The sequence below is a fragment of the Mastigoproctus giganteus genome, chromosome 7, assembly GCF_048544385.1.
Source record: "Mastigoproctus giganteus isolate SK-2022 chromosome 7, ASM4854438v1, whole genome shotgun sequence".
NCBI lineage: Eukaryota > Metazoa > Arthropoda > Arachnida > Uropygi > Thelyphonidae > Mastigoproctus > Mastigoproctus giganteus.
Window position 1 is genome coordinate 14,500,635 of NC_143581.1, and position 24,356 is coordinate 14,524,990.

The 24,356-nt window shown below is 36.2% G+C and overlaps 1 protein-coding gene across 1 annotated transcript in view; it reads right to left on the reverse strand.

Moving 5' to 3' along the window:
- The window catches only part of LOC150082544 (E3 ubiquitin-protein ligase znrf2-like), a 148,144-nt gene extending 134,491 nt beyond the window's left edge, over window positions 1-13,653 (reverse strand). Inside the window, exon 1 of the mRNA XM_090378680.1 lies at window positions 13,158-13,653. Coding sequence (XP_090234806.1) covers window positions 13,158-13,512 — 355 coding nt within the window. The 5' untranslated portion in view covers window positions 13,513-13,653. The remainder of the gene's footprint in view (window positions 1-13,157) is intronic.
- Between the last annotated feature and the right edge of the window lie 10,703 nt (window positions 13,654-24,356).

Below are 24,356 nucleotides of genomic sequence, written 5' to 3' on the forward strand. Positions count from 1 at the left end.
TGGTGAATTGCCTTCACAATATGAGTTTGATGCACTTAGTAGCAAATCCAGTTTGCTCAAAGATATGTACAGAAAGAGGCTATGATCAACATGCACTACAACTTTTTAGAGCTTTCATACCTTCAGGCCTTTTCCCCAGACTCAACCATGTTTACTTCATTTATTGTACCACCTCATGAATATATCTCATCGGTGGGTTTTTTGTGTGTTCACATCACACACCAACCCACTGAGGAGATCTCAAATCAGGGTAAAAATCATGGTCTGGGTAGTGGCATATACTTTAAATAAATATGCAGTACACTTCTCCATTGGAGAAGTGGTGCTTTTTATTTAGAGTAGTGTAATAGCAAGGAAACTCTTGGCAACATGCCTCCACAATTATGAAATCGATGCACAAAGGAGCAAAATCCAGTTTTCCCAAAACTATATACAGAAAGTGGCTATGCTCAACATATACTATGACTGTTTCTAACATATTAATGTTAGATTTAACATTAATTAAATTTAACATGTTAATGTTAAAAAATTAACATTTACTAATTTTACATATTTAATAAATGTGCTAAATTTATTAATACATGAAGTACTACTTTCAGTTCCCTAAGAGAACTACAAATAAATAAGTTAAGAGTTTCTGAAGCCAAGGTCTGCAGATCCCAGGAGAGGTAGAGGGGGGGGGTGTTTGTGAATGATGTCCAAATGCCTTATATTTAAAAAAACTAAGAATTTACAGCACAGACCAATTCTGTCAAGCATCCACAGAAGATTTTTTCAAGCTTAACAGAGGGTCCTTAGGTCACCAAAGTTTTAGAACTATTGAGTCAGTAAAATCAGGGCTGGACACGGTTAGTGATTAGCATACTTGGCCACAAGTAAGGAGGTTGTGTCAAGCCCATACACTATCACAAAAAAAAAAAAAAAGAAAAAAACCAAAGCAAATTACCATCACAGGTTTCCAAAAAGATAATGTTATTGGCAAAGTTTATTCCTTTTGAACTGCTTTTAATGATGTATATAGTAGTTATACTGTTACTAATAGTCAAAAGATGTAGGAAGTTATTATAATGACAGCAGCCACTATTTTTACTACAGGTGATATAATAAATCTGAAGCTAGCTGGCTTTTTTCTTTTTTTATGAAAAGTTAACTTAAAATAAAGGTAATATGCACCAGTACTGACAACTTTAATCTAAAGCTTCTTTCACATGACTTTGTGGTTATATCAATTTTCTCATTCACTTTATGATTATTAGAATTAACCAAATAAAGTCTGAGTAGTGCATAAATATTATGCAGCCACATGTGATAGAACTCACAGGTTTTTTATATATTTACAGAAAAATTTAAAGCAAAATCAATAGATTACATTCTTTTTTATAGACATTAAAGTTTGTCTATATTGAAAACAGATTTTTATAAAACTTCTAAATACTAATCCTTTCACAACACTAAGATTATTCAAGAATACACATACAAAATGGCAAAATCAATAAATTAACAAATTTAGGGGTTTCAATTATAAAGTCCATTAGTTTGTTATTTGGTTTTTAGGAGCATTAGCAACTAAGGCCATATTGCTCCGTGAATATGAGGTGTCATTCCTGACCTTTCCGCATCCTCCGTATTTGGTGGTGACGGGCTCAAACCCTGGTCTAATCAAGAAGCGTGTGTTACTCACGGCTGCTCCTTCCCACCTGGCTACGGAGGCACCTTATAAAGTCCATTAGATCCACGTCGTTGTATATATCTATACAGTTATAGATGGTAGTACCAATAGACTGACTAAATTTCAACTGACTAAATTGATAACACTATTATTTTTCCTCCTTCCACAGAAAGACCTTGTAATTTGCCTTTTGAAAAATACTGATACAAAATAAATTATAAGTACTGGCACCAGTAATTATCAATACAATGGTTATATAACCATAATAATTCATTACATTTTATGTTTATTCCATAAGCATATGGAGACAAAAGAATAAATGCACTACCACTGAATCAATAATAAATATTAAGATTATCAAAACCACTTTGAAATTGCATAATTCAAATTCAGAATTATTAGGGAATTCATTCAATTTTCAATGGATTTAATTTTGCAACACAAAGAGTGATGCAAATTCATTCTAAAATCAAGATTATTTTTTTGCTTTTCTTGAATATTTCATATTATAAAGATCACACTTAAGGAGACAAATGGAGTTCTCCATTTTACAGAAAGGTTTATTAACTAAATAAACCTTTCTGTAAAATGGAGAACTCCATTTTACAGAAAGGTTTATTAACTAAATATAAATATTTAGCATGCAAAATGAACTGTGTTGATTGGTTTCTATCTGCCAGAGATAAGTCTTGTATTTACAGTCCTTTATTATAGAAAAGAAATACAAAGTGATCTCCTAAGCTTTTCAATTCAATCCGAATTAGCAGGGGGAAAAAAAAAAAAAAAAAAATTTAAGTCCATGTACACTTAAGGAGTTGAATTTTTTTCGTTAAATTTTAATTTATGTGCAATACTATATTATTATAAGTTACAGCATTGGATATTTTTAAAAGTACATCACTATGCTATAATTAGCACTGTATTAAGTATAACAGTGGAACCTTGATTACCCATGCCTGATCAACTGTGAATTGATCACCCATGCCAGGCTTTTTTTTTTCTAAATATTAATAAAAAAAATAACTTTTGAATAAAAATTAAATAAAATAAATAAAACAACTTTTTGCCATCATTTTTTTTTTAGAATGCTAATGGATAGTTGAGTATCAGCTTAAAAGGGCAAAACAATAGAGATTAGAGTATTTGTATTTATAAATTAAATATATAGCAGAACCACAATACTAACTTCTCTATACACCTTGTGCAGCTGTTTTCATTGAAAACAGCTGCACAAGGTATCTAGTGACCTGCCAAGTAATGTACTCCCAATTGAGGCCTAAGAAGGAAAATGGTCTAGTGTACGCTGCTCTGGTTGAGAAAATGTAGTTTGATGGGGGAATTATTAGGGAAATAGGTAGCATTTTCTATAATAAAGATTGGTAAACTAGAATGAGGGAATGTCTGCCAGAGCTGGGGGAGAATAAACAGATGAATTATTACTCATGGAAATAAAAAAAAAAAAATTAAGTCCCCATGCACAATATTATTAACTGCACACAAACTGACAGCTTTAATAAATGCTTTAAGTTAGGTCAGAATGTACACATGTCCACAATTATGCCCAAACAAAATAAGAAGGATTATATGTCAAAGGCTATGTACTTTGCCCCTCAAGGCTTGAGCCCATCAGCATGCTCCATTCAAGTAGGCAGAAAATAATACAGGGCATGTCAAAAGTCAGGATACACAAATTAAATTTTGGTTCTCTCAAAAAGTATACAAAACATAAATAGCTATTAAACTTTTATTATTTAATAAAGTCAAAAAATTGTGACCATACAATACTTGAAAATGGCATCTTTTTCCATTTTCAAGTATTACCACAAGTTTTGGCAAATTCTTCAGTTTTCATTGTTTTGGGTTCTGAATGGTACAAGGTCTCTTGAAATTGGTAGTCTTTTAAATAACCCCAGAGGTAGAAATCTGATGACATGAATGGTCACTTCAATAATTTTTCATTAGGAATTTCCTAGCTTTCAGGGAATAATATGCAAGTATAGACATGTTCTGCAGGGACACAATCCTGGATGAAAAGTCCTTCAATTTGCAAGAGAGGTTATTTCAATCATGACAAACAAAAATTAGATTTAAGATTTTTTTTTTTTTTTTTCCAAGTGCATATCTTTGCCTCTCTGTCTGCATTTTGTAGAGGTGGAATACATTTGAACAAAGCAAAGGTCTTTACTGATGTCAGTGAGGCAGCTTAAGGATTCAAAGTAACTGCTAGTTTTGGGGAAGGGGGAAACCTCATGGTTAATACATATACAGGTAACCCTCATATAACACTGTAGTTAGGTTCCAATAAAATGTGTGAAACCATGCTATATGGGACTAAGAGAGAGTACAAAAAAGGGGGATTACGTTCCAAAAGCTAATAAAAATACACTATTTCATTAATAAAATGTTAACAAAGCTAACAAAAATATGCATTCTAGACTTTGTGTATCTTCTGCTCTCTTAAAAAAAATCAGTAATCTGGTTTTGTTTGCTTTTGCTGGATAAACCTTTGTGAATTTCATCATATGGAACTAAGAACTTTAGGCGCCTTTCATTCAAGAATCTGCATTCAAAAAATACGATTCTAATTGCTCGGCTAACTTTATGCCTTCCCATATGCTTTTTAGTGTAAAATTTGGAAGTTTAGAATTTATCTGCTCTATCATCCTCTGAATTGATTTGGTTTTATCTCTGATACCATTTACACAAAATCCGCTTCGCCAGACTCTTTTTCTACCAGTAATTCTTGAACATCTTCAGTAATCATATCTTTTTATATTTTTTTAGGAGTATCGCCAACTAAGGCCATATTGCTCTGCATATATTGTCTATAAATTTTTAAAATAATTAAATGCACATGGCATAATACTTTTAAGAGTTTAGTATCTATATAATATCGGTGTTTAGATACACCATAGACACTCTTAAAAAAACTACAAAGTAGTTGTTGTGGGCATCATTTGCTCTTTCTCATATTGTGCTCTGCCTTCACGACGAGTTGCCATGATACTGCACTACCTCAAATAAGTAACGCTTCACTAATAGTGAAGACTATTGTTACTTATTCTCAGTGAGTACCACCACCCAGACATGTTTCAAGGCTATTGGCCTATCATCAGTGTGTGGGCAGGTACCCTAGTATTGCAGACATGACGACCCAGTTGTGAAGTTAATCGCACAATATGAGAGATGCCAAAAGGTGTATAAGATAATATTTAAAATAATTAAATGCACATGGCATAATACTTTAAGAGTTTAGTATCTATATAATATCGGTGTTTAGATACACCATAGACACTCTTAAAAAACTACAAAGTAGTTGTTGTGGGCCAATAGCCTTGAAACATGTCTGGGTGGTGGTACTCACTGAGAATAAGTAACAATAGTCTTCTCTATTAGTGAAGCGTTACTTATTTGAGGTAGTGCAGTATCATAGCAACTCGTCGTGACGGCAGAGCACAATATGAGAAAGAGCAAATGATGCCCACAACAACTACTTTGTAGTTTTAAGAGTGTCTATGGTGTATCTAAACACCGATATGTCTATAAATTGCATGTGTCCTGAGGTTGATTTTTTGTTTTGATAGACGAAAAACCATGCTACCCTCGCTTGAGCCCAACTAACTCAGCCAAATTGGAAAAAGACCCATAAAAATTCCCCCCACCCATCACCGACAAGATTCGAACTCTGGTCTTTACCACCAGGTGTGGGGAGGATGGCGATTCTATCAACTGTGCTACCCACGAGGGCTTCAATAGTTGCATAACCAAACTTTCTCCCTTCTACCGACATAGAAAGTTCTACAATCACACAGATTCCGTTTTCTGCCGGTTCAATCATATTTCTTGAATGAACCGACTCTGGCTATATTTTTTTTCCCACATGCATTTAACGTTGACTGTTTTACTTTTTGAGCGATAAAGCTATGATTCTGATACAGTCCACAACTGACAAATGTTTCCATGCCTCCATTACTTCAATAGATTCAGAATCAATCTTTTTCCAAAATCTATTGTAACGATTTTCTGATGTAACAAGTTTTAAAGGTGAATATAATGCCTTGGCTGAATGAAAGAAGTTGTATTAACCTAGTACAACTATGGTGGTAGAAACATAACATCAACATTTGGATGATTTAAATATCTTTTTGATGGCCTGGCGTGCTATCCAATAGTAATAAAACTCTGAAATCTAGATTTTTCCACAAGTTCAATAGCACAGAAGTAACACAGGGATTTCCCAACAAAATAAAATACAGTACAGGGATTTCTCAATTTTTTTGACTAGTGAGTCAATAGCGGGGATTCAAAATGAGTGGAGATGTTGAAAAATTACATCCAACATAATAGGAGGGTTTTCTCCACACAAATCACCTTGTTATGCGAGGTTTGCCGAAATTCTTTAACCGTGTTATATAAGTACTGTGTTGTGTGAGGATTGCCGCAATTTATCAATCATGTTAGAACAAAACTGTGTTGTAGAAGTACTGTGTTATACGGGGGTTGCCTGTATAATATTTTTCATGATATTGGTCAAAGTAATACTTCCATTCACCCATACATGTATTTGATAGGTTCTTGTGCAAGGCCACAAAACTGACAGACTCTTCTAAGATTGGAAAGATGCACCAAGGACAGCAACATTTCAAATCAGATAGGTCCAACCTGCAGTCCACATGTGCCTATTCTTAACCTGTACCCAGTCACGCAAAGGATCGATCTTTCTCTGTGCACATTGGGTCACTTTGACCAGATGCATATGCATTTGAAATAATGTATAATTAGTAGTAAAAATCAGCAAAAATTCAGAACTGTTCACTTTTTGATCTGCCTTTATTTTAAATCTTTTCAGAAGACAACTAGAAAACATCCATTTTTCATATTAAAAATGTATTTGTAATTCATTTTTGAAATTTAAACTGCCATTAGTCCTGTTGGCAAGTGAAATGAAAAATCGAGAAACCTACACACTTCAATCAATGCATTCAATTGAAAGCAAGCCTGTCAATAATGGGAGTGCTCGCTGCATAAAACGTGACATCTGCAGCAACAGTTTTGTTCCAGATGATGCTTTTCATGAATCCAAAGGGTATTACCAATTGGAAAAAGTACACATCAGTAAAGCCAGCTCACTATCAATTATTGTACATGATAAATGCCACTCAACATGTGTATAATTAAGTTAATTTAATTGATGAAATTTTCCTAACTGTGCAATAATTAAAAGAGATTTCTGCAATTTTCAGGGGAGAAATTAAAACTATAAGTTAAAAAACAGTCACGAGGATTTTTAGCTGTCTGGATGGAGTAGATGAAAAACACAAATTGCTGAAATACTGGCTGGGACCTCAATATCCCCATGTACCCAGCTCAGAGTTAAACATCATGCAGCCCATGGCCATGTAGGCAGCCTTATCTGTTACATTCCTGTCCTCCCCCACAAAGTTCAAAGTAGTATGGCACGAAATATAGGTTCCCACTAAATTTTAAAAATCAGTTTTTAGTCATATCTATTTTTCTGTAATTGCTTTGTGTTTAAATGTTTTTGTGTTATATACCTTCCTCAGTATTCAGCAACATTACTATAACCTCATAATAAGAATGTTTTTATAGTGTGATGTATTTTCTTATTTAATTATTAAATGCAAAAATTTAAACTGTAAACAAACAATGGTCAACAAAAATAAAATCCTATTTTGAAAACTGCATAATTAGTAGTAAGAACTATTCTTATCTGTGTTACCCACAACTCCATTTATTGTAAGAGCAGCAACAAGAGATCAGAAAATCTTGAGTCATAATTCTGAGTGCATCCTTGGATTCAGGGAAGGATTTTATAGATTGGAGATTTGCAAATGTCTCTCCTATTTACAAAGAGGGATCAAAAGGAGAAGTAAATAATTGCAAATCTGTAAGCATGACTTCTGTTTTTGGAAAAATAATATGGTCAGTGACTCAGTGGTTAAAAGAAGTATTCAGGATCATCTTGACAGGAGTGCAGTTATACAGAAATAAGAGAATGGATTTTTTTTTTTTTTTTTTTACAGGAAATTCTTGCCTGACCAATCTGATTAGCTGCTATAATGCAGTAACAAAGGAACCAGATGCAAAAAATAATTTTGACGTGATATACTTATCATTATATCTAAAATCCAGAGGCGGATTTAACGGCGGGCGCACTGGGCGCGTGCCCTGGGCCCCAACTTCTGAAGGGCCCACGCAAAACCCCAACTTTATACGCAAAACCCCAACAAATTAGTTGAACTAATATGTTCAACTATTAGTTCAAAACTTTGTGATTATTATTATGCTATTATTAATTATATTATACATATATTATATTCAAATTTTATTGGAAATAAAACAATAGTACATAATATTTTTTATTTATTTAAAAAATGGTTAACATGTATTTTTATTTTCCCTGTCTCTCTTTTTTTTTAAGGGGCCCAATATTTTCTTCTGCGCCCGGGGCCTCAATCAATCTTAATCCGCTACTGCTAAAATCACATATAATTTTAAAAGATCGCAAATAAAAAAATACAAAACAAAATTAAATTGAAGTTCAAGTACAAAATGCACATACTTGAATGTGAATGATCGATGGCATGATCAAATAAAGCCACGTGATCAAACAAACCACATACTGAAGTACAGTATTAAAAAAAAACATTTATAATTTTTATTTTCAATTACGTTTTTAAAAACTAGTTTTCATAATTAATAAATATTGATTTATTGCAGATTATCTTGCACACTCCTCTTTGGAGACCACTGGATGAAGTGATGGTAGAAGGCAGAGTGGTTATCAATGGGCACTGCCCTTCTTGGACTAATGCTATTAGTGGAATAGCTCTGGGTACAGTGCTAGCCTTCTTACTGTTTTCAATATTTATCTTATTATCTAAGTTTGCTGATGACACAAAGGTCAGCAGGGTTAATGACAAGAATCATTAACACCAGTAAATTATGACTGCGATAGTGCATTCTTCAGCAAGTTTGCTAAATGAAAAAAACTGGATTTTCCAGGCGATTTCCCTTGCCAATTAATTTGGCCAAGTTGTGAAACAGGCAAATAAAAAAGTTTCTCCTGTTCAGATTAGATTTTAACTTGGGCCTTTTCCATATGGCAAATGCAACCACTGTGCCAACCATGCAGGCAAGCTTTGTGGCAACAGAAATAAGATTCTTTTAAAGCAAATTTGAAGATCATCTGAAGATTTCAAACAAATCCAACTGTTCTACAAGTACTAGTTAAGCAGCTGGTCACCATAATTAACATTATAATACTTTTAAAATGGCAAAATTACATGTAATTTTGCCATTTTTAATGTAAGCTTATGTAGCTGAGTGGTCAGGAGCGAGAGTGCATAGCGCACATTCCTTGAGTGGACCGGGGTTCAAGCCCATGACTACTAAATACAATAAATATTTGTATTGACGATTTATTGTAAACTCTACTGACTTGGTTGTCGTGCCCGAGTATAAATAGAAAATTTATTTTATTTATTTTAACATCTTCCATAAAAAAACAAAATTAAAATATAAAACTAGAGAGATATTTTATCTATTTCTTCCAAGTATATATCTAACCTCTCTCTCTCTCTTTAAATCTACATAAGCTCTCTGTCTCTACAAGGTTATAGCAACATGTTCCAATAGTTAACTAGTCTTGAACTTCTAGTTAGAACAGTTAACTATTCAGTACAGCACAATATGAAGTGAGTAGACTGGCTGTATATTTGTTTTCTTCACTATCCAATTGTATCAGTGTGCACATGCATGTGGTATTGCTCACATCCTTCCTAAAATGAAGCTTCCAGACCTGTACACAATGCTCAGGATGCAGCCTAGCCAATGCCTGATATAAGGTTATCACCTTGTTGCTAATTCCTGTATAACAATGAGAGAACCCGATCAGCTGCTCTAGCAGCCTATCTATATTGCTCCAACAACTTCATGTCTCTCTGTATAATTACCAAGGACTTTTGTTCTCTATTACCCTGAATGTACCACACTGTTGGTATGCTATTCTGGAATCACTGCTATCCATATGCAGTAATTGCATTTATCAATGTTAAATATTAGCTGTTACTCCTTAACCCATATGCTTAATTTTCCTAAATATTATTGCAGTAGCATACCCTGATTACCATTATTTGCCAACCTGTCAATCATTAACAAATGTTGAAAATTATAATGGGCCTAGCAGCAAATGCTGGGGACTCCACTAAAAACATAAATAGTCCAAGAATAGCAGTGCCATTTATAACCACTTTCTATCTTCTCCCACTGAACCATCCCTCTATCTATAACTGTAACTTACCCAAAAGTCACATTGCTCTAATCTGTAAAGAAGCCTTTTATGTGGAACAGTATCAAAAGCTTTTCTGAAATCTAAGTATATTATGTAAATTATTTTTTGCATCCAGTTCCTTTGTTACCACATCATAGTATCCAATCAAATTGGTCAAATGAGATCACCTTTAACAATTTCACACTTTGACCACCATATAACTACATTCCTGTCTAGATGGTCTGGACGGCCGCCTCCGTAGCCAGGTGGGAAGGAGCAGCAGTGCGTAGCACACGCTTCTTGATTAGACCGGGGTTCGAGCCCGTCACCACCAAAATAAGGAGGATGCGAAAAGGTCAGGGAATGACCACCGCATATCCCGGAGCAATATGGCCTTAGTTGCTAATGCTCCTAAAAACCAAATAACAAACAAACTAGATGGTCTGGCATTACTTTCTTACCAGCAACTCCATTTATTTTCCCTGGAAAATAGTCAAACGTACAATTACTCACTTCCCCTTTGTGAATCGGATATACATTCACAGATCTCCAGTCCATAAAGACCTCCCCTGAATCCAATGATTCTCTCATTAGTATGGCTAAAGGTCTGCTTGCCTCTTTTGCTACCTCTCTTAATATAACTGAATATACACTATCTATTCAGTTATATTAAGAGAATAAGACACATTTACTTTTAGCATCAACAATTTATCTTCCACCTTTCTCTCAGTTATCACAAAATTATTTACTTCCCTGTTAGAGCATCCCAATTCCTAAAAAATTCTTTGCATGCAAATGTAGATACAAAATATCTATTCTGGACCAATGCAATTCATCTCTTTCCTTCTAGTATTAACACAAATGAAGATTTGGTTACTTTTCTTTACATTCTTTGCTAGCAAATTGTCATAATCTACCTCAGCTTTTCTAAGATATGATTTGATTCCGAACAAGTTTGTACCTAGTTTAGGTTTTTATATCCCCCAAAAATCTGCATGTGTCCCATGTTTTTGTATTTTTCATCTCTGCCGTTAGTATGATCAGTTCTTCTCACATCAATTTAAGTCTACGCTGTAAATGGTATCTAACTCTTATTTAGTATAAAAAAGAGTAGTAGCTTCTGTTTAATTTCTGAGTGCTTCCCATTTAGAATTTACGGTTGGAAACATTAGTTGGTTTCATTGAATAGAATTTAATAATAAAATAAAAAATAAAAAAAAAACTGTCCAAGACCAATGTGGTCACCTTTATGAAAGAAAGGGTCCTTCTCTTTACATAGTTTACTTACTGTAAAGTCTGTGTCTCCTGATAATTATCCCATGTATTTTTCTTTTCTGCCACCAGTCTCATCAGTTTATCTGACATCTTGATATCTAAAACATATATCTCAGAGTTGGTAAAAAAAAAAATTAATAGCGTCTACAATTACTTTAGGGAATAATGCCCATTGAGAATATGCAGTTATTAACATCAGCTGGTCCCAACGAAAAGGATTTAAAAATTGATTATCCACCTGTTTGAAACCACTCTAGTCAACTTTCTGAAAGCAAGATGCCTTCCATTCACCCATGAAAATAATTATATCTTTAAAACTTTTCAGCAGAATAAATAAGTTTCGTTTCACTGAAAGTAATACATTGAAATATTAAAATTTTTTATGTAAAGTATTGCAATCCATTAGTAAAAGGTCAATCATTGGTAAAATTCAAAAACTTCTTCCATAAATAAATAAAATCAAAAAAAAAAAAATTTTTTTTTTTAAAGCTGAGCACCTGTTAGGTGTAGTAGTATAAATGTCTTTATGTTTCAATCAATAGAATAAACAAGTTAAAAATAATAATGAAATAACTAAATCAGGAAAACAATTTGAGTGGCAATGGTGTATCTGAGAGTTGCTTGTAGCATAGTTTGCTCTTTTTTCTTCATATTATGTTTGACCAAAATATGCTTTGCAATTGCCCAGATGAAGCAATATATTTCAATAAAACTGTCAAGCTTGGTAGTTTAATTGGTGCAATTAAACTAAATTAAAAATTTAAATTTAGCCAATGCAGGGCTCTCTATCTGGGTTGCAGTAAAACAAATGCAAAACAAAATTGAATATGGAGCTCAACATAAATTAGAGCAATCCCATGGGATTAATATGACCTTGGATTTATTAGCATCAAAACTTAATTAGAATTGTAATTTTTCAAATTACAATGCTTAATTAGCACAGTAACATTTCAAAATTCTTAAGGAAAAAAAAAAAAAAAAAAAAGTCTGATATATGCAGAAATTGCTTTTCTTATGTGTTTCATGCTAGCAACACAGGGATCAAAATGTTCTACCAAATAAGCAAAACCAAGGAAAAAAGATCGAATATACAGAAGAACCCAACTAGTTTGCTCTTTTCGTTATAGTCCCTTGTGTATGCAAGTTAACATGGATAACCTGCAGGGTTTCTGAACACTATACTACAATCTATCCAGAAATTTGGAGTTCAGGACATCAACACTCCCTCTTGTTATTTCCCCTTTATGTATGCAGTTTACTTTACACGTGCTGGCATGGACATGTAGTTTCAGGGGCTATAATCGCCCCTCTCTTATTATCAAAATAATGTGGATTTGCAATACAATCCCAACATCCTGGGACATCCCTGAGCATGGAAACCTGTAGACAGCATCTGCAAACACTAAAAGATGCAAACTAAAAACGTGGTAGTGGAAGCCTTCTTTTCAGATAAGCTTGCTTTTTGCGACTGCTGCATTTTACACTTCAGATAAACTGGCCTCGTACATTACCACAAATATAAAAAAAAAAAAAATGTATGGCCCACTGTTGCCAGTTGCGCTCGTTATACCACTTTGAATGTTTTAAAAGTGAAATACAATAATTACTACTTTCATTAGTGCACAATGAAAGTAGTAATTAATCTACAGAAATCAAAGTTGAACACACCAACAGCAAAGTTCTATATTAAATGTTCCATCAAAAATATTTTGCTCTGTTGTGAAGTTCTGACTTAAACACTGTACGACTCTAACTTCCAAACTCGTGAAACTATTATTATTATTATTATACTATAAATTAAATAAAAATCTAACCTAAAATTCATTTTCACTTTCAGAAGAGCAGAAAAGAAGATTTTTATTACATTACGTAACAATTTTAAAATACATTGATGATAAATTTTTAAGTAACAGCACTAACCGTGAAAGGAAACCAGCTGTACTGGGAGTGAATGGGCGGCAAAAACACGGCTGAAAGGGGTGGTAGTTTCATCCGGAATGACGGTATCCGAATCGGGAGAGCCAGATTCTGCAAAACTGCCATTGTTCGGAGGTATGGTGATAGGTTGCCCTGAATGTCCATTTAAAACATTTGAGAGACTGCGTGCTCGTTGTCTAGATTCAGATCCACTACTAGATCCATGAGATCTACCTGGCCGTTGCCTAAGACTATGGTTCAACACACCTAATCCACCTGCGGTAGTACTGGGTGTCCGTGAACCGCTGGAGGTGTGAACGCGTGGACTGTTTGCGTTCGTACTTTGTTTTGCACCCATTATGAATCGAAGAACAACAAACTACAAATACTCCATAACATTGCATGTAAAGTACCATGAATGTTGCATAAACAGTACTGTTTGAAACGAGTCACCACAAATCAAAAGATGTTTCATAGAACACAAAAATAGATTAAAGCGCACTCGCATTAAAACCTCGTCTTCTACTCAAGTTACCATCTCTCACGAAGGTAGACATAAAACTACCTTATAATCTCACCTTTATTCGATTGCCTACCATCCAAACATACACACACTAAGTGACAGCAACTTTAGCGCCCTCTGACGGTTTAAAAGCGAATATTTAATATATTTAAAATTGTAGAATATTATTGTTGACTGTTGTATGAAATAATAAATAGGTCAATCTTTATTGTATGTAAGGATACGATACAATGCCCCCATCACGACATGCTGTCGGGGTTTCACATGGACAGTAAATATAATAAAATAAAATAACAAGAAAAATAATGATAATAAAAATTAGCAAAATTAATAAATAAAATAAAATCCATGAACCAGTTCTCCATACATCTAGATTACAGGATTCGTGGTAGTAGTAGTGGCATGTGATGCAAGAAAGCAAATGTATGAGCTTATGTAGCATCAACCAAAAAAAAAATAAAATAAAAATAACACCATTCCCTCCAAATGCCTGTCCAGTTAATCCTTAAATTTATTCAACCTTAAATTTATTCATTCGTATTCTTTATATGATCGAGGGAGAGTGGCTTAATCAAAACGCACCGCGGTATACTCTGCTTATTTTTAGGTATAGGATATTGATCTTGTGGTCCTTTTGTTGTCATATTTGGGCTGAACTTTTTGAATTTCATGTTAATATAAACTTCGATACCGCATTACCGTTTAGGTTTTATGATTTTTAAATTTAAATTTCGTCTAATGACCTGCCTTTTGCTCCATAGGGAAATTGCTCCTCGTCCTCGGTTTAGACCAGTGCTTCCAAAGTGGGCGATATCGCCCCCTGGGGATGCTTGAATTATCCATGGGGGCGTTAGGCATGAAAGGGAGCGACAGGGGGGGACGATAGACGGATAGACGAAATGGTCAAAGACACAGAAAATACCATATGCAACATTTTACGAACAGCAGAATTTGCCTTACAAATAGACGAATCAACTCTGCCAGGTAACGAATCTTTACTACTAGCGTACGTACGTTTTATAAAAGATGAAAAGTTGAACGAAGAATTATTATTTGCAAGATATCTAGAAACGTATACCAAAGGCGAGTGTATATTTCAGGTTACTGAAAAGTTTTTTAAAGACAGGGAAATTCCACTTACAAATGTATTTGCTTGTGCAACGAATGGAGCACCATCAATGATTGGCCGTTACAAGGATTTTATGGCTTATTTAAAAAATGCTGTGCCAAATATTATTACTGTTCATTGTGTCCTTCACCGTCAGCATTTAGTTGCAAAAAAACTTGGTGATCAACTGCACAATTCTCTACAAACTGTTATTACTGCTATAAACAAAATTAAAACACACTCTTTGAATGATCGTATATTTCGAAAGCTTTGTGATCAAAACAGTGAAGATTTTGAACGATTGCTACTTCACTCCGAGGTTCGGTGGCTGTCAAAGGCAACTGTCTCAACAGATTTTATGGATTCTTTGATACTGTTGTCGAGTTTTTTGAAGACAGGAACAACAACCTTAGTAATAACCTCAAGAAAATGAAAACTGATATTGCTTATCTTGCAGATTTATTTACTAGATTCAACTCAATGAACTTACATTTACAAGGACAAGATGTAACTCTTATTATGGAAAAAACTCAAATTTCAGCATTTATTTCAAAATTAAAGCTTTTTATGCGCAAGTAGGACGACGTGAATTGTATCAATTTTCAAATCTGTTGGAAATAGACAAAAAAGAAAAAATACCTGATGAAACTCTACTAACTTTCTGTAATCATCTAGAATTTTGCACAGAGATATGCAGGAAAGGTTCGAAGATCTTAATTTGAAAATTCCAGATTGGGTTATAAATCTTTTTTTAAATAATGACGATGGTGAACGTTTTGTAGAAGAAGAATTGATTGGAGTGAGTTATAAAATGAAGTTGAACTGAAGCCAAAATTTCAAAATTCATATCAGGAATTTTGGTTACAAAAGAAAATCCCTGACCATTATCCTGCATTGTGGGGAATTGTAAAAAAATTACTTATTTCTTTTCCAACATCATATCTAGTCGAAACTGGTTTCAGTGTTGTATCTCAATTGCTGACAAAACAAAGAAATTGTCTGGATGTTGTTAAACGTGGAGATTTACGACTTTTACTTACAGATATTAAACCTAATATTGATAAGCTAATAAATCTCCACCAAGCTCATCCATCGCATTAAATATTTAAAATAAAATGAACAATTTCTATTAATATCATGATTTATTTATGTAATTAACTTTAATTTTTATTACTTAATTAAAGTGACTACAACTGACTTTATTTATGTAGTTGTAATTTTTTACGAAGGAGGAATAATTCAAACACATTAGCATTAGCATTAGTAGAGGCATTTGATGCAAGAAAGCAAGCTTATGCAGCATCAGCCAAAAAAAAAAAAAAAAAAAAAAAACCACTTCCACTTCACCCCTCTGTTCGTTTGAAATACCTGTCCAGCTGAGCCTTAAACTTATTTAGGCTATCAACTTCCACGACTAGGGATGGAAATCTGTACCACCAACCAACCACCCACTGGCTAAAGGCAAATTTCCGAACGTCTACCCTACATCTGTCTTTCCTCAATTTGAATTTATGCCCTCTCAGGTGATTTTTCTGAGCAAGAGGAATAATCCCGTCAGCATTGAGCATGCTCAAACCATTCAAGGCTCTATACACCTCTATCAGATCACCTCGCTGGTGCCTAGTCTCCAGACACTGTAATTTGCAAAACTTAAGCCTTTCTTAGTAAGAGCACCCCTTTGTTCCATTCACTAATCTTGTTGCCCTTCTCTGTACTCGTTCCAGCAGCTCTACATCCTTCTTGAAATGAGGCCTCCAGACCTGTATACAGTACTCTAGGTGTGACCTGACCATTTCCTTATACAAGGGAATAATCACTTCCTTATCCCTGCTAGAAAAATTCCTATATATCATTGACAATACACAATGAACTACTCTTGCAGCCCATCTGAACTTCTCAGAGAACTTCATATCTGCCTGCACAACCACTCCCAGGTTCCTTTCATTCTATACCAGTGTCAGTATAGTACCACAGAGTTGATACGTTGCTTTGGGGTTGCTATTTCCCATATGTAGTACTTTACATTTGTCAATGTTAAACTTAATTTGCCACCTCTCAGCCCATCTGCTCAACCTTTCCAGATCCTGTTGCAGCAGCATAGTGTCAATAGTGTCCTTGACAACCCTGTCAACCTTCGTATCGTCTGCAAACTTGGACATTAAGCTTGATATACCATCATCAATATCATTTATAAATACAGAAAGCAATAATGGACCCAACATTGAACCCTGAGGGACTCCACTAATACCATTAGTCCAAGATGAATAGTGTCCATTGATTACCACTCTCTGTCTTCTCCCGCCCCTCAACCACCCCTTTATCCATAGCAGCAATTTGCCTCCAATGCCACACTGGTCTAATTTGTGCAGCAGTCTTCCATGTGCAACATTATCAAAAGCCTTTCTAAGATCCAAGTATATAATATCAGATCCAAGTATATAATATCAAAGTTATCTCCTGCATCCAGTTCTTTTGTGACTGCATCATAGTATCCAATCAAATTGGTCAAGCAAGACTTCCCCTTAACAAAACCATGCTGTGTCCGAGCTACAAATGAAGTTTTGTTTAGATGATCCTGCAGTGCTTCTTTAACCAGTGCCTCCATTAATTTTGCTGGAACAGAAGTTAAACTTACAGGTCTATAATTACTTGTGTCAGCCTTTGATACTCCTTTGTGAATTGGCTTCACATTTGCACATCTCCAGTCTATGGGTACTGCCCCTGAGTCCAAGGAAGCTCTCATAATTATGGCTAAGGGTTTGCTTACTTCCTTTGCTGCCTCCTTTAATGGATAGATCCCATACACCCCAGGTGCCTTTCTTGTGTTTATCTTCAACAATTTATCCTCCATTTTACTCTCAGTTATTACAAGATACTCTAGCTTACTGCCAGAGTTGAATACACCTCTGGCAGTTCCCTCACTGAATAACTCCTCACGTGTGAATGTCGATGCAATATATTCATTTAGTTTGTTAGCTACCTGAGCAAGATCATCAAGAGTTGACATATTGATATCAAGTGGACCAATCTGATTCATCCCCTTCCTTCTAGAGTTTACATAAGTAAAGAATTCTTTGCTGTTTTTCTTTGCATCCCTTGCCAAAGATTTCTCATAATCTTCCTTCGCCTGCCTAACCTACTTTGTAACTTGGTTACAGATCAATTTGTATCTATCATAGGCTTCTGTGGCACGTGTTAATTTGTATGTATCCCATGCATTTTTCTTCTCTGCCATATGTCTCATTAGTTCATCTAACATCCATTTAGGCCTAAACCTTGAACAATATTTCTTAGTTGGTATGTAAAGCCTAGTAGCTTCCAAGATAAGTTCTTTGAATGCTTCCCATTTTGAATTTGCTGCTGGTAACATCATCAGTTGGTCCCACTGTATAGAATTTAAATACTGTCTCAGTCCATCGTAGTCGCCTTTACGAAAGCAATAACCCTTCCCTTTACCCCTAATGGTAATTACCACTTTGAGTAAATGCCACTTCAGCACACTGTGATCACTGCCACCTAGTGGTTCATTTATCTGCAGATTCTTAATGCATGAAGAATCACTACTGATAATCAGATCAAGAGTATTGCTCCCTCTTGTTGCCTCACGAACATGCTGATGTAGAAAACAATCATCCAATAAATCCACAAAAGCATTGCTAGTGTGTGAGTGACCAACCCCCAAATTCCAGTCAATATCTGGGAAATTAAAACCCCCATTATAATATTCTCTAATCTACTGGCCCACTCCATTTCCCTGTACAGTTACTTATTATATTTATCAGAGTCATTAGGCCTATAGCACACTCCTACTCTCAATTTTGATCTCCCAATGCTTATGTCACACCGAACTGACTTGACACTGCGCTGTCCAGCGATGTCGACTGGCTTCACTTCCTTGTTTTTTTTGTGTTTCTTAACTAATAGCACAACCCCTCCTCCTCCCTTCCTATCCTTTCTGTAGACGTTGTACTCCCTAAATTCAGTTCTGCATTCCTTATATCTGTGTGACACCACGTCTCTGATATCCCAACAATATCTGCCTTTGATGTTTTGAGCAATACCTCAAATTCATCGAATTTATTTACTAAACTCCTAGCATTGGTGTACACGCAAGTATACATGCACCTGTTTCTATTCTTAGCTATCCTAACACAACCTATGTGTTTACTTGTACCGCAATGACTCCCAGCAGTCTCTGAAATATCCTGGATCTTGTTTTTCAGGCTTCTGCTCATTCCAATAGAAGCAGTGAAAGAATCACTTTCACCTCTGCCAGTGGCTACTGTTAATCTAGTAGTCCTTGTTTCCCCCCCAAGCTAGCAGTTTTCCGACCCACCTAACACTGCTTCGATAGCATCAACAAATATTCTTGCACCCTTTCTATATAAGTGTATCCCATCGCTGTAGAAGTAGTCTCTCCTGTTAACAAGTACAGTCCAGGCTGAAAAAAATTCTACCCCTTGAGCCTTGCACAATCTTTCCAGGGCCGAATTGATCGACAAGGCTCTCATCATATTCTCCCTCCTATCGTGTCTGAACAGAATTGCAGACACTTTCAAATTCAACCCTAAATCACTGCTTTCAACAGTGAAAAAATCTTCACTATGTTCCTCGAACCACATGTGCACAGTTCGGCCCGGTGACATGGCATATTATTGTATTGTAAGATCCTGTTTCTGCCGGAGAAAAAATGCAACATGGCAGGGTGCACATGGTCTCCTAAGAGTTGCCAGTAGATCTCAGCCGTGAAACGTTGATCCATAGGCACAGCGGGCTCTAGTTCTTGTCAGCAAAATATATCCCATGTTACACCAGGTATCTGGATTCATCCAACTAGCACACTCGTTTTCAGTTCTCCATTGTGCTGTTGACATCACAGCATTCTCCGTCGACGGTGAGCACAGGTGTCTCTTGGGTTGTCTGCTGTAGAACTCCATACATCTGAGTGTGCGATGGATCGTCATTTTGGGATATTGTTCTTGCATTTCCCCACATTTTATTTTGACCAACTGTCGCACAGTGACCTGCCGCCGAGCCTGTACAATCCGTTGCACCCTTCCTAACTAGGAATATCGACTTTGCGCAATCTTTTGCAGTTCAGTCGGCGAGAGGATGTTTCCCTTTCGACCATTTTTTGTACACCTTAACCACAGTGGGCTGAGAGCACCGACAAACGTGCGGTTTTGCAATATGGAAACACTCGAAGCATGAGCTCCCACAATCATATCATTTTAACACTACGTCCCATAACTGATTCTTTATCACTTTGACTTTTACGATCGGATGCAAATTACCACTGCTACGGCGTACGATGCTCTTCAGCCTTTTATAATGTCAGCTATACGGCAAAGTCCATTGCGGGTGGCGTGGTCACAATTCAGTGACCTCTGAGTGTACTCCATTCAATTGGATGTTGGTGCTATAGTGTGAAAAGACAATAAGATTTTTTCCCACTTTCCTACGTTCTTTTATTTTCAGCTTTCGAGTTATATGTATATACTGCAATATGAGCTGTGTAGTAGTAGTAGTAGTGGCATGTGATGCAAGAAACAAGTGAATGAGCTTATGCAGCATCAGCCAAAAAAAAAAAAAAAAAAAAAAAAAAAATTACAAAATAATTCCCTCTAAATGTTTGTCCAGTCCCTCCTTAAATTTATTTAACCTATCAACTTCCACAACAACAGATGGAAGTTTCTTCCAGTAATAAACTGCCCGCTGGCTGAAGCCGAATTTCCGCACATTTATTCTACATCTGTCTTTCCTCAATTTGAATTTATACCCCCTTAGGTTCGTAATCTGAACAAGTCAAAGAATCCCATCAAAATTCAGCGTGCTCATCCCATTCAAGGCCTTATACACCTCAATCAGATCATCTCGCAGGTGCCTAGTCTCCAGCCACTGCAATTTGCAGAACTTAAGCCTCTCTTGATAAGAGGATCCCTTCATTACCCTCACCAATCTTGTTGCCCTTCTCTGTACACGCTCAAGCAAATCTACATCCTTCCTAAAATGAGGCCTCCAGACCTGTACGTAGTACTCAAGGTGTGGCCTGATCATTGCCTTATACAGAGGGACCGTCGCCTCCTTTTCCCTGCTAGAAACATTTCTGTATATCATTGACAAAACCCCATGACCTGCTCTGTCTGCCTTGCTCAGAAAACTTCATATCTCACTGCACAATTACTCCCGGGTCTTTTTCATTTTCTATCACCTTAAGTGTAGTACCACACAGTTGGTACGTTCCTCTGGGGTTACTTCTACCCATATGCAGTACTTTGCATTTGTTAATGTTAAACTTCAGTTGCCACTTCTCAGCCCATCTGCCCAAATTTTATAGATCACGTTGCAGTAGCACACTCCCATTACTGTCATTAACAACTCTGGCAACCTTTGTATCATCTGCAAACTTCGCCACTAAGTCTGATATACCTTCATCAATATCATTGATAAATATACAAAACAACAGTGGACCCAACACCAAACCCTGTGGGACTCCATTAATATTAATCCATGAAGAGCAGCACCCATTGATTACCACCCTCTGTCTTCTCCCACTTAACCATCCTTTTATCCATTGTGGCAATTTACCCTTAACACCCTTCTGCTCCAATTTGTAAAGTATGTGTCAAAAGCTTTCCTGAAATCCAAGTATATGATATCAAAATTATTTTTTGCATCCAGTTCCTTTGAAACAACATCATAATGCCCAATCAAATTTGTCAGACAAGATTTTCCCTTAACAAACCCATGCTGTGTCTTGTCTAGATTACCCTGCAATGCATTTTTACCCAGTAACTCCATCATTTTATCCGGAACAGAAGTTAAACTAACTGGTCTATAATTACTCGATCCATCTTTGTGAATTGGGGATAAATCTGCACATCTCCAGTCCGTGAGGACCTCCCCTGAATCCAAGGATGTTCTCATAATTATGGCTAAGGGTTTGCTTACTTCCTTTGCCACCTCCTTTAATATAACTGGATAGATCCCATCCACTCCAGGCGCCTTTCTTATGTTAAACTTCAACAATTTCTCCTCCACTTTGTTCTCAGTTATTAACAAATCATTAAGCACCCTTTACAATTTGATAACCTTGTAGCATTTTCAAACATTAATAACTCCTCATATGTGAATGTAAATGCAAAATACTCATTCAGTTTGTTTTCTCTCTGAACAGTATCATCAACAGTCCAACCATTTATATTAAGTGGACTAATCAGATTCATCCGCTTCCTTTTAGAGTTTGTATAAGTAAAGAAATCCTTGCTGTTTTTCTTAGCATCTTTTGCCAAAGGTTTCTCGTAATCTTCCTTGGCCTGTCTAACCTCTTTTGTGACCTAATTACAGACTAGCTTATATCTGCCAAAGGCTTCTGTGTCGCCTGATAATTTATATGCATCCCATGCATTTTTCTTCTCTGCCACGAGTCTCATTAGTCCATTTGACAGCTATTTAGGCCTAAACTTTGAACAATGTTTCTTAATAGGTATGAAACTTTTAGTAGCTTCCACAATTAATTCCTTGAATGCTTCCCACTTAGAATTTGCTGTTGGAACATCATCAGTTGATTCCACTGTACAGAATTTAAAAACTGTCTGAGACCACTGTATGTCTGAGACCACTGCTTCTATTAGAATGAGCAGAAGCCTGAAAAACAAGATGCATGATATTTCAGAGACTGCTGGGAGCCATTGCGGTACAAGTAAACACATGGGTTGTGTTAGGGTAGCTATGAATAGAAACAGGTGCAGGTATACTTGCGTGTACACCAATGCTAGGAGTTTAGTAAATAAATTTGATGAATTTGAGGTATTGCTCAAAAAAACATCGAAGGCAGATATTGTTGGGATATCAGAGACGTGGTGTCACACAGATATAAGGGATGCAGAACTGGAATTTGGGGAGTACAACGTCTACAGAAAGGATAGACAGGATAGGAAGGGAGGAGGGGTTATGCTATTAGTTAAGAAACACATGAAAACCAAGGAAGTGAAGCCAGTCGACATCGCTGGACAGTGCAGTGCAGTGTGGAGTCAGTTTGGTGTGACATAAACATTGGGAGATCAAAATTGAGAGTAGGAGTGTGCTATAGGCCTAATGACTCTGATGAGTATAATAAGGAACTGTACAGAGAAATAGAGTGGGCCAGTAAATCAGAGTGTCTTATAATGGGAGATTTTAATTTCCCAGATATTGACTGGAATTTGGGGGTTGGTCACTCACACACTAGCAAAGTTTTGGATTTATTGGATGATTGTTTTCTACATCAGCATGTTCGAGAGGCAATTAGAGGGAGTAATACTCTTGATTTGATTATCAGTAGTGATTCTTCACGCATTAAGAATCTGCAGATAAATGAACTACTAGGTGGCAGTGATCACAGTGTGCTGAAGTGGGATTTACTCAAAGAGGTAACTACCATTAGGGGTAAAGGGAAGGGTTATTGCTTCCGTAAAGGCGACTACGATGGAGTGAGACAGTATTTAAATTCTATACAGTGGAACCAACTGATGATGTTACCAACAGCAAATTCAAAATGGGAAGCATTCAAAGAATTTATCTTGGAAGCTACTAGGCTTTACATACCAACTAAGAAATATTGTTCAAGGTTTAGGCCAAAATGGATGTCAGATGAACTAATGAGGCATATGGCAGAGAAGAAAAATGCATGGGATACATACAAATTAACACATGACACAGAAGCCTATGATAGATACAAGTTGATATGCAACCAAGTTACAAAGGAGGTTAGGCAGGCGAAGGCAGATTACGAGAAATCCTTGGCAAGGGATGCAAAGAAAAACAGCAAAGAGTTCTTTACTTATGTAAACTCTAGAAGGAAGGGGATGAATCAGATTGGTCCACTTGATATTGATGGGTCAAGTGTTGATGATCCTGCTCAGGTAGCTAACAAACTAAATGAATATTTTGCATCGACATTCACACATGAGGAGTTATTCAGCGAGGGGAATGCCAGAGGTGTATTCAACTCTAGCAGTAAGCTACAGAATCTTGAAATAACTTGGAGTAAAGTGGAGGAGAAACTGTTGAAGATAAACACAAGAAAGGCACCCGGGTGGATGGGATCTATCCAGTTATATTAAAGGAGGCAGCAAAGGAAGTAAGCAAACCCTTAGCCATAATTATGCGAGCTTCCTTGGACTCAGGGGAGGTACCCATAGACTGGAAATGTGCAAATGTGACCCCAATTCACAAAGGAGGATCAAAGGCTGACACAAGTAATTATAGACCTGTGAGCTTAACTTCTGTTCCAGGAAAATTAATGGAGGCACTGGTTAAAGAAGCACTGCAGGATCATTTAGACAAGACTTCAGTTATAGCTCAGACACAGCATGGTTTTGTTAAGGGGAAGTCTTGCCTGACCAACTTGATTGGATACTATGATGCAGTCACAAAAGAACTGGATGCAGGGAATAACTTTGATATTATATACTTGGATCTTAGAAAGGCTTTTGATACTGTTGCACATGGAAGACTGCTACACAAATTGGAGCAGTGTGACATTGGAGGCAAATTGCTGCTATGGATAAAGGGGTGGTTGAGGGGGAGA